This window comes from Mobula hypostoma, chromosome 9 (genome assembly GCF_963921235.1).
Source record: "Mobula hypostoma chromosome 9, sMobHyp1.1, whole genome shotgun sequence".
NCBI lineage: Eukaryota > Metazoa > Chordata > Chondrichthyes > Myliobatiformes > Myliobatidae > Mobula > Mobula hypostoma.
The window spans coordinates 133,011,070-133,023,354 of NC_086105.1; the positions used below are offsets into that span (position 1 = coordinate 133,011,070).

The following is a 12,285-nucleotide window of genomic DNA, read 5'->3' on the forward strand; positions in this document are numbered from 1 at the left end:
TTGGATGAGACTAGAACTAGAGGCCATCAGCTATGGGTGAAAGATGAGGTGTTTGAAGAGAGCATGAGGGGGAACTTCTAGACTCAGATGGTGGTAAGAGCATGGAATGAGCTGCCATAAATCAAATATGATGGGATAGCCAGCAGACTCGATAGGATGAACGCAGCAATTCTGCTCTTATGGCCCAGAGTCATATGATCTTGTGAAATATCACACGGTGGAACTAGGCTCATCAGCACGAAGTGTGTGTGGATTACATGAGTATTGCATTGTGTATGGGAGGTGGTAGCAATAGATGCTGCCGACACCTTAGCAATGAGAAGAGACCACAGGCAGTTGCCGAGGGAATTTGGAAAATCACGAATCTAAGTACAGTACTGTACTATTATTTTCCTGTGCATTTTGTTTAAGATTCCAAAAGCCCGATTGCACCAGAAACGGCGGGAAATGTGCACCTCAACAGGGAAAATGACGAGTGATACTCTCACATTTAAAAGCAAAAAAAAGCATGTTCCGTTTATATAAGTGAACTCATTAACGCAATTTGAATCTGCATCATGAAGCACGTTTACGATGGAGAGGTTTTGATTGGTCCGGTAGAGTGTAAAATTAGTGAATACCATCATCAGTGACACCCGCATCCTTGGCAAGGAGCCAGTAAACCACTGCACTGAAACTGACAACGGCGCGATACGTCTTTGAGAGGATGAACGGGTGGACTTAACGGAACGCGTGGACTTAACGGCACGCTCGGAATCAAAAGTATAGACCGAGTTAAAGAAAATTATCTTAGTGACGAGCGGGTTCAAGACAGCAGCAAAACACATTTAATATTCCAGCTGCAGTGTTGTTGTTAAAAAAACGTTTTTCTTTTCCCTTGGACGATATCTAATTCCACCAAGTATTCCATTGTTAGCATGTAGCAGTGCCGAATTAAGAAACTCAGTAAAGTAAAAGTGGCTGCAATTTAGAATTGGAATAGCAAAGGCCCTCTATCGGCAGGGATTTTTGTTGGCAAGTTGTTTTATCAGCAGTCCCAGCTGCTGGCATTGGGTGTGTGAGGAAGATCGTGGTGCTGAAAGTGACAGCTCCAACGTGAACAGGGACTATTTCTTTACCGGCAGAATCAGAATCAGATTTATTATCACTGGCATGTGACGTGATATGCTTAGAAATCCTTTAAGAGTTTGGTGTGTGTGTGTATGTGTGTGATGTCCTGCAGGTTCGTTTTAAGTCGCATCCAATATGTGGAGCCTCGTATCGAATTCACTACAATGTCGTTAATAGGTTTCGAAAACTTCCAAAATATTGCGCTCCACCATCATATTTCTCAATCATCTCACAATAATTTATTACCATTTTTCGCAAGAACATTGTTCCCCACAGTTTTGTTTGACACTGTCCCTGCGAGAGGCGAGGTGCATGCGATTTGTAGGTACAGTGCGCCAAGACAAGGACTGCAAACTAGAGCACGTCATTAAAATCTGCTGTCGCATGTCTTCATACTGGTCACAAGTAAATTCAATGCACCCAGTAACGCAGTAACAACCACATGCTCCGTATGTTACACCATTTAAACACTGGACCTGCCAATGTATCATGTACATTTACAGTCTCAGAACGGTAATCAGGGACAGGTTTAGTAAGTCGGGGCGCTATTGCAGATCATGTTCCGAATATATAGAGCGTATGTAGAGGAGAGTTTAGTGAAACTCATGATACAACATCGGCGCATTTTAGGACATCGTTGCTTTTTTTTTGGATCACGCGGCAAATTCCACAGCCGTAGATAAGAACGCATTTGAAATAAGAAAATGTCTCGAAGGCGATTTACAGAAGCCTTGCAAACAAAAATTGACCCGAGCCATGTAAGGGGACATGAGAGCAAAAAAAAACTGAATCAAAATGGTAAATTTTGAGAAAGATAGAGCGGCAGGGTGATTTGGAGAGGCTCTTAAAGAGCTTCGGCCCCTGTAGCAATAACAAGCCTACAGTGAACGCCAACTTTTGTCGACACGGTTCCCTTGAGAGGAAATTGTTCAATTTAATGGCAAGCTATTGCATTACTTCATTAAGCTTTTCCGATTCCCAGCAACTCTACTGATTGCTACATACCAATTACCGTTTTCTCCCAACGAACGGGAAAATACACAAGTTTTGGAATGTATAATTCAAGAGGATGTAGGGAAATGCATTGTATTCCAAATTACAGGAGCTTATTCCCGGCCACCTGTGCAAGTAGCGAGTTACTATCTACAGTACCAGTTGAAAATCGCAATTACTTTCTGCACAAATTACCGGCTTCTTGAGTTTAGCAGAACAGCTAATGAGAATTTGAAGGTTTCCGGTCCATTATATATATAGCTGTTTTTCCCTTCAGACTGCCGCGTCCTTTCTATAACGCTTAGAGTCTATCCTTTACATTAAGGCCACTGGTTAATCTAATTATAATAAATGAATCTGCTGTCGGGGCATTGAAGTGCAAGACTCCCATTTTAAGTGTTCAGAAGCGACTGCTATCCTTTCACTGAAACATACCTTCGCTTAGAGAGAGATTGGGATTTTAAAGACAGTCATCTTCAATAAAAAATCGACCGCTGAGGGTACATAGAGATAAACGGGAGCTTTACCAGGCTAAAAATGATCCCATTTAGTATCGGGTCTATAACGACTGAACATCACATCATTCCGCAGTCTCAGCTCGGTTCCAGTGTATGGGATTGTGGCTGTGATCATATGCACAGTGACTGGTTGCATTAAAAATAATATAAACTGCATTTCTCAAGAGTGCAGTGGATTGAAAAGATTCGAGAAAAGGATTAAAATGCTAAATAATGGCGAGTATTACAACACTTCCGTACCTATTCTGGAAACAGTTTATTAATCCGCCACGGCGTCATTGATCATTTGTGTCGGAGAGCATGAGAGAGAGAGAGAGAGAGAGAGAGAGAGAGAGAGAGAGAGAGAGAGAGAGAGATGAGAGAGAGAGAGAGAGAGAGAGAGAGAGAGAGAGAGAGAGGCGAATCGAGCGCACGAGACGCCTACGGCACGAAAGGAATTGAATGAATGAAATAAACAGTAGCACAATATGAAAATCCGTCACCCGCAGCCAAAAAAAAACTAGCATATTTGCTTTCAAGGGAGAAATTCCGAGGTACGTGAGCAGCCTGGTAATGTGTCAGGAAAAGGAGGCTACGATTTCTAAACGCCTCCAGAATAGGATACCCCCTCTCAAAATGACAGCCGACAAACTGCCATTTAAACCAAACCTCTGAGGACTCCCTCCCCGTGAGTTGGAAAGGGTGTGGGAGAGGGTTGAAATCGCGTGGAGGGATCCAGCTCGCTTCGCCGGTGAACGGCATTCAGCACTTCGGTGGTACCGAACGATTTGCTTGTATCTCGATCCACGGAGCGTCGAGATATATATTTTCTTGTGTGTGCGCACAAACGGGCACCCTTGGAAATTTACTTGGCAACTTTTTCCAAGGGTCTATCGGATCCCCACCCTGTAAAAAAAGAACGCAGTCGCGATGTTTTTAAACCTTTATCGGTCCATTCTGGGTGTGGTCAATCTGACACGCATGTGGTTCCTCACCCCAGTAAAGTCCTCTTTGACTCATTTTGTATCGCAAAGCCCGAGTTTGTTCTGATCCCGCACAAAATGAGGTCCTCTTAGGCTTTAGGTACTGGGTTCACAGTACACGCAGTGCTGAGACGCAGCACAGCGAAGGGACTACAGCACACGTTCCATGTTGATCTGATACATTGGCGAGGTGATTCCTTATTTCGATCCTATCTCCTGCTGGATTTTAGTCACTTGGTACAACATGCTATTCAGTCCAGTGAGCTAAACTGTGCATTACTCTGTAAAGGAGAATCCCCCCCAAGAATCCGCTTCGTTGCGAGATGTGATTGATGTATTCGTGCAAATTGGTACATTATTCCTTTTTTGAGTAAATGGATCTTTGAAATCACAGATACTCGCATATGGGCACAGTCTGTCTCTCTCACACCCGCACGCACAAACATAGCTGTAATTCACATTGTCTCCATAAGGATGTGTTGTTGACCGGTTCTCCAAATGGAGAGCCCAGGAATCTACGAGTATTGCAGTCTCAACTGAGGAGGACTGAAGGATTTCGGCAGACGCTCCCGAGTAAGGCGCCGCGAAATGCAAGAAGAGTTCAGTTAGTTTGATTTTGCCGGCATTTTAAGACTGATTCTCCAAGATAGCTCTGTCAAGTTCATCGCCTCAAATGGGAGTCTTCCGCGCGTCCACAATTCTACAATGAGAGCAAGTAGTCTCGCGGCACATTTTAGGAGAATGCTGCATGGATGCATTAGCAGGCGTGTCGGTCACAGAAGCAGTCATCGGCGCTGCGGTGGGTTTCAGTACAAATGGGTTACCTTGCAACATCGATTTTGAGTTTCCGAGCTGCAGCTATGTGGAGTAATGATGTTGTAAGTACGCCTGCTGCTTTCCCCCGTGCGTTTGTGCAGCCACACTTAATGCAGTTCTTATACTTTGCTGTGCACAGCTCTTATTCCGAAACACATATGATTTCATTTTCTACGCTGCAGGTCTTTGTTTGGACAATATGCCATCTTCTCGGTCTAAGTCTCGCTCTGTTGAAACTGAAGTCCGTTTGTCCCGTATAGAAATCAGCTTATTTTTCCTTATTCCTCTCGGAGTGTGCGCTGCTAATTTTATTTAAACCGACAACGGCCATCGGGAATTTGCGTTATCGCTTTGATGGGACTTTAAGAAAAATCAAAAGAATTGGTGGAAAATGCAGCACGTTTATTTTCACTTTTAATCGGGCTTACTGCATTTTATGCCCACTGTAGACCAACTTTGCATACTTTCATACTTCGTTAGTTCCTGGCGCAAGAACAGCTACCGAACACAAGGAGAATAAACTGGATCTCAAAGTGGCAATCTGCGGAGATGCAACGATCCACAAAATTACCCTGGGTGTCGCGAACCACGATATGAAAAGCTTTCCAACATGCCAGCGAGCAAATGCATTTCGTGATGTCCAAGGTATGTCACATATATTGTGCCCCGCACCATACTGAGAACTGCCTGTAACAGTTACAACTGTAGGGGGCGCTGCAGCCTCTCATCTCAAACTGCTAACGCAACCCATGTGAAAAGAAATTATCTTTAGAATAAACTTCATCGCAATTTATTTCATGTGGTTTTTGGCCGACTTGCCTTAACAACGTTAATACCGATTGTATCTCACACGAGCATGTGACAGAAATCTTAAACTTCTAAAAAAAAAGTTGCATACTCGCTTATTGTTAAAATGTAATGGCTGTTAGTAAGATTTGATTTAAAATGTTTCGATAAGATTATTAATAAATAACTTCATGGCAGTTACTTGTTTTGAAATACCATGGACTAGACCAGAACTTAAACTGATTCGTCCGTTCATTACGAAGTATAAAACGCCCACTTGGTCGAATGATTTATTTCGTGACTTCAGGTATTAAAATAGATTCTCGAGTCCGTGTTAAGTTGATAAACCGCTACTACCACTGCAAATCAGCCTGACGTGGGGCAATGATTGCACATTTAAATCCCCCCCCCCAACCCGACCACCGCCACTTTCCGACACGTTAATTGAAACGTGCGTTTCTTAGTTTGCAGCTCGACCATGAGGTGCGTTATTAAAATGTGTCCAGACCCGGTGCCCCATTTACGTTGTTGCATCGAATGTCAGAGTGGGGGAAGACAAGTTAGCGAGCTATACAGCCGCATAGTATCATGCAGCAATAAACCCCAGTGAAAAATCATATATGGCCGATGCAAGAAAGTGATATGATTTCTTGAATATGTGTAATGGAACGTGACCCCAGATTCGTGAGCAATACCGGCTCCGAATTTTTTGCGAGCCGCCGTAAGCCTCCCTATATTCTTATAAAACCTGTCCTGAATACTCAGTAGTATGTAAATTAGGTCAGATGCCTTTTTTTGGTGTTCATGACGAGGGAGAAAAAAGCTCCCAGAATATGCAGAGACTGCGTTTTCCTTTGTCCTTATTTGGTGAATAGGTGCACTTTTACATGCTGATGCCTTGTGGATGCTTATGAAATGTAAAAGAGGGGAGAGTGGAAAGAGGGAAAGGTGTTTGTTTCGGTGCAATCTGCAGATTTTTGGTCATCTTCACCTTTGCAGGGGATGGAGTTTCCGAAAATGGGACGCTTCGGATTTCTTGCGGTGGTGGTTCTGGATCTGCTAATGTTCCACTTGGATCTAATCGGAGGGCAGCTGGGTTACCCGACCCTTAACATCGCCATCATTATGGGCAGAAGCCCCGACAGCACGGGCTTCAGGGATATATGGATAAAGGAAGATGCCCCCGACTTTCCCGTTGATGTCAACGTGGTGACCGTGGCGGTGAACCAGACCGATCCGAAGAGTATCATCACCCACGTGTGTGATCTGATGTCAGGCACCAAGATCCACGGCGTGGTGTTTGGCGATGACACGGACCAGGAGGCTATCGCTCAGATTTTGGATTTTATTTCCTCCCAGACTTTTATCCCTATCCTGGGAATTCACGGCGGATCTTCCATGATCATGGCAGATAAAGTAAGTGCAGTGGAAATGATTCTTCTCACATTCTTTTCTTTACAGAAATAACTGTCCCTCTCTACTCAATTGAAAACTTCCGTCGAGAAGTGTGTACTGATCCCCCCTCGGAGGATGCGGACAGGTAAGGTAATAGCAGCACCAGTATGTCAAATACCGAGAAAAAGATCATCTCGGCCTCTGTAAACTCGCAGATCCTGACCCGATCTTTATTTTGCTTGGTGCCAGTTTTCCTTCTGATATGACTGGCATTGCTTTGCGCGAGGGAGGGGCTTTTTTTTGGTTTTGAAATGCACGCAAAGAGCAAGGAGCAGCGTTGGTTCGGAGCGTTCAACGGTGCACTCCCAAAGATGCCCAAGTCCGCCTCCAAGTTTGAAAGCAGTCGATCTCAACAGACAGTGCGCAACATTGACTTTGCCATGTGTTCTGGTACTTTAAAGTGTATTGTGCCGCTTCCAGTGAAGAAGCCAGAAGGATATCGAGTTTGTTGCCGTGGCTCTGCGAGTGAGGGGGCGCGATGGAGTTACATTTCACTGAATTCATTCATGCACTCGACTGAGTCAGACTTGGGTTGCAAGCGAATCAACTTCAAATCAGTGTTGCCAAAAGTTATTTTAAGACAGCAATCCAAATATATTATGAACGACAATAACTAAGGATTAACAGCAAAGTTAAAAAAAACATCTTAAATGGATTATTGAGGAGCAAAGTAATCTTATTTCAGCACGAGTAAATTACCATTTATCCAAATGGTTACAGTCTGGGGGCATTATTGGTTGAACTCCCAAATTAAAGACGATTTAACTCTGGAAATGTTCCAATAAGGAGTACAAAAATCCAAAATAAGAACAAAATAGTTTCAGAAGTTCAAATACTGTTTCTGTCTTTACCACACGGAATATTTAGGGGACTTTAATTTCATTGTGGATAAACTTTTATTTGTATCAGTCACACTTTCCTTTGCAAAGCAATGCATAAATGCGTGATATTTAGAAGCACCACAGTATAGGGCTCTTGTATTACTGGAGAGGGAGAGGCTGGGTTGGGTGAGGAAACCCCTCAATTACTGTGTATCAACCCAGGGGGCTTCATGAGTGGCAATAATCTTATTGACTTTAAGGAATACCTTTGGACATTACTGAAACCATTGACTATGAATGCAAGAATGAAAGAAATTGCATAGTTTTTTTTAAAGTTTAAAAAATGTATGAATAAAGTTATTTTGATACATAAAAATATGACAGGTAGAAGAGTGAAGCAAAATTCTTATACACACTTAATCTCAGCTTTGAGGTGATTTTATAAACCATTGCAACTTGAAAATGAAGAAAAATGGAAATGGACAATTTTGATGCACCTATCTGGCACCAAATTCAAACTCCTGGAATATATAGTCTTTTTTCCCCTCAAGTGATTAACTCACAAATTATAAATGCACAAAATGGCAGAACATGGAGCAAAACTAAATTACTTAATGAATATAATTATTATATTGCATGTATTAACATGTGTTTGATATTAGATATGAGCATAATGACCAGCTGGAAATTCTAATAATTATAAAGTTCAAATTAACATAAAGGCTCACATTTAAGTAGTGTTACTTTATGACACTACTATAACCTATATTTTTAAAAGTTTGTAAGAAACAAATCACCTTTTCTATAAGCTTTGTGTTTAAAATTACATTAAATATAGAAAAACTGACCATTAAAGTATGCAGACATCAGAAACAGTGAGTAGGAAAACTAAGTTGAAAAAGGCCAATGATTTCGATAAAGTCATTAAATAAAAAGAAAGATGAGGAACCTGGAAAAGAACAGTGGAAACTATTTTTTTTTATTTATTCATTTATGGGATGTGGGCATCGCCAGCTAAACTAGCATTTATTGCCCATCTCTGGGCAATTGACACAAGAAGTACTGCAGATGCTGGAAATCCAGAGCAATACAGACAATTTTCTGGGTGAGCTCAGCAGGTCAGCCAGCGTCTGTGGATGGGAATAACAGTTTGGGCCACGATCCTTCATCAGGACGATTAACTATTAAACAAAGTTATTTAAAAAAACAAAGAAGCCACTGAAAGTGAAAAAGCAAAGCATGTTAAGTGTATAAAACCATAAGATTATTGAGCCTGCCATTCGATCATGACTGATTTATTTTCCTTCTCAACCCCATTCTCCTGCCTTCTCCTTGTAACTTTTGATGCCCTTACCAATCAAGAACCTCTCAACCTCCACTCTGACTCTGCCTCTACAGCTGTCTGTGACAATGATTTGCACAGATTCACTGCCTTCATCTCTGTTCTAAATGGACTTACCTCTATTCTGAGGCTCGTCCCTCTGGTCCTAGACTCATCCATTATAGGAAACATCCTCTCAACATCCATTCTATCTAGGTCTTGACATATTTGAGGTTTCAATGAGAACCCCACCCCTCCCACACGCTTCTAAATTCCAGCAAGTACAGGCCGAGAGCCCGAGTGGAAATAAATATTAAAAGTTAGAAGTGATGGTGTACTCCAGTGAAGAGCAAGGGAAAATGTTAATTATTTTTAAAGAATTGTTCAGGGAAAAGGACATTATTTCAATATCTAATTATGAAAGTACAATTAATATTCTGCACAGCTTTGGTTTTCATACTGAGAGCAAGTCCCTGTAGACAGTGGTAGAGCTAGAAGAGAGGGCAAAGTTATGAAAGTGAATAGTTTTTGTTCAGAATTTATTATTAGATTGGAGACTTGGGATGAAATAAATCTCTCTAATGGGATGTGCATTAAAGAATGCCTAGAACATCTGTTCTGTTTGGCGGGTTAAGTAAACTGAAAATTAATAATTTCTGGATTACAAGTCATATACTATGAGTTCCTGGAAGCTAACGGTGTTGCAATCTACATGAGTGGGTATCAAAGACTTCCTATTAACAGTGAAAATAATCAGAGGAAGAACTGAAGTTTTAAAGCAGACCCAGACAACTGCAGGATAATTAGTTTATCCGGTGGCTGTGCCCCTTAACAACAGGTACTCCTGTTTGAGTACTGTTGGGGGGGGAAAAGCTTACCCGGGGGAAGCGACAGTGGCTGTGCCTCCGGCACAGAGTCTGGCCTTGTAGCTCAGAAGGGTAGGGCAAGGAAGAGGAGGGCAGTTGTGATAGGGGACTCGATAGTAAGGGGGTCAGATAGGCGATTCTGTGGATGCAGTCCAGAGACCCGGATGGTAGTTTGCCTCCCTGGTGCCAGGGTCCGGGATATTTCTGATCGTGTCCAAGATATCCTGAAGTGGGAGGGTGAGGAGCCAGAGGTCGTGGTACATATAGGTACCAATGACATAGGTAGGAAAAGGGATGAGGTCCTGAAAGGAGAATATAGGGAGTTGAGAAAAAGGACCGCAAAGGTAGTAATCTCGGGATTACTGCCTGTGCCACGCGACAGTGAGAGTAGGAATGCGATGAGGTGGAGGATAAATGCGTGGCTGAGGGATTGGAGCAGGGGGCAGGGATTCAAGTTTTTGGATCATTGGGACCTCTTTTGGCGCAGGCGTGACCTGTACAAAAAGGACGGGTTACACTTGAATCCTAGGGGGACCAATATCCTGGCAGGGAGATTAGCGGGGGCTACTGAGGTGACTTTGAACTAGAATGGTTGGGGGGTGGGAATCAAATTAAAGAGGCTAGGCGTGAGGAGGTTAGTTCACAACAGAGGGATGGGAACCAGTGCAGAGAGACAGAGGGGTGTAAAGTGAGGGTAGAAGCAAAAAGTACAAAGGAAAAAAGTAAAAGTGGCAGGCCGACAAATCCAGGGCAAGCATTAAAAAGAGCCACTTTTCAACATAATTGTATAAGGGCTAAGAGAGTTGTAAAAGAGCGCCTGAAGGCTTTATGTGTCAATGCAAGGAGCATTCGTAATAAGGTGGATGAATTGAAAGTGCAGATTGTTATTAATGATTATGATATAGTTGGGATCACAGAGACATGGCTCCAGGGTGACCAGGGATGAGAGCTCAATGTTCAGGGATATTCAATATTCAGGAGGGATAGACGTGAAGGAAGGGGAGGTGGGGTGGTGTTGCTGGTTAAAGAAGAGATTAACGCAATAGAAAGAAAGGACATAAGCCGGGAAGATGTGGAATCGATATGGGTAGAGCTGCGTAACACTAAGGGGCAGAAGACGCTGGTGGGAGTTGTGTACAGGCCACCTAACAGTAGTAGTGAGGTCGGAGATGGTATTAAACAGGAAATTAGAAATGTGTGCAATAAAGGAACAGCAGTTATAATGGGTGACTTCAATCTACATGTAGACTGGGTGAACCAAATTGGTAAAGGTGCTGAGGAAGAGGATTTCTTGGAATGTATGCGGGATGGTTTTTTGAACCAACATGTCGAGGAACCAACTAGAGAGCAGGCTATTCTGGACTGGGTTTTGAGCAATGAGGAAGGGTTAATTAGCGATCTTGTCGTGAGAGGCCCCTTGGGTAAGAGTGACCATAATATGGTGGAATTCTTCATTAAGATGGAGAGTGACATAGTTAATTCAGAAACAAAGGTTCCGAACTTAAAGAGGGGTAACTTTGAAGGTATGAGACGTGAATTAGCTAAGATAGACTGGCAAATGACACTTAAAGGATTGATGGTGGATATGCAATGGCAAGCATTTAAAGGTTGCATGGATGAACTACAACAATTGTTCATCCCAGTTTGGCAAAAGAATAAATCAAGGAAGGTAGTGCACCCGTGGCTGACAAGAGAAATTAGGGATAGTATCAATTCCAAAGAAGAAGCATACAAATTAGCCAGAGAAAGTGGCTCACCTGAGGACTGGGAGAAATTCAGAGTTCAGCAGAGGAGGACAAAGGGCTTAATTAGGAAGGGGAAAAACAATTATGAGAGAAAACTGGCAGGGAACATAAAAACGGACTGTAAAAGCTTTTATAGATATGTAAAAAGGAAAAGACTGGTAAAGACAAATGTAGGTCCCCTGCAGACAGAAACAGGTGAATTGATTATGGGGAGCAAGGACATGGCAGACCAATTGAATAATTACTTTGGTTCTGTCTTCACTAAGGAGGACATAAATAATCTTCCAGAAATAGTAAGGGACAGGGGGTCCAGTGAGATGGAGGAACTGAGCGAAATACATGTTAGTAGGGAAGTGGTGTTAGGTAAATTGAAGGGATTGAAGGCAGATAAATCCCCAGGGCCAGATGGTCTGCATCCTAGAGTGCTTAAGGAAGTAGCCCAAGAAATAGTGGATGCATTAGTGATAATTTTTCAAAACTCGTTAGATTCTGGACTAGTTCCTGAGGATTGGAGGGTGGCTAATGTAACCCCACTTTTTAAAAAAGGAGGGAGAGAGAAACCGGGGAATTATAGACCGGTTAGCCTAACGTCGGTGGTGGGGAAACTGCTGGAGTCAGTTATCAAGGATGTGATAACAGCACATTTGGAAAGCGGTGAAATCATCGGACAAAGTCAGCATGGATTTGTGAAAGGAAAATCATGTCTGATGAATCTCATAGAATTTTTTGAGGATGTAACTAGTAGAGTGGATAGGGGAGAACCAGTGGATGTGGTATATTTGGATTTTCAAAAGGCTTTTGACAAGGTCCCACACAGGAGATTAGTGTGCAAACTTAAAGCATACGGTATTGGGGGTAAGGTATTGGTGTGGGTGGAGAATTGGTTAGCGGA

General features: G+C 42.6%; 1 protein-coding gene across 3 annotated transcripts in view; it reads left to right on the forward strand.

Moving 5' to 3' along the window:
• The first annotated feature begins 4,026 nt into the window (after positions 1 to 4,026).
• grin2aa (glutamate receptor, ionotropic, N-methyl D-aspartate 2A, a) overlaps positions 4,027 to 12,285 on the forward strand; it is a 315,483-nt gene continuing 307,224 nt past the window's right edge. For all 3 annotated transcript variants that reach the window (XM_063059218.1, XM_063059219.1, XM_063059217.1), the window contains exons 1-2: positions 4,027 to 5,044; positions 6,185 to 6,601. In XM_063059218.1, the coding sequence (XP_062915288.1) occupies positions 5,024 to 5,044; positions 6,185 to 6,601 (438 nt within the window). In that variant the 5' untranslated portion in view covers positions 4,027 to 5,023. The remainder of the gene's footprint in view (positions 5,045 to 6,184; positions 6,602 to 12,285) is intronic.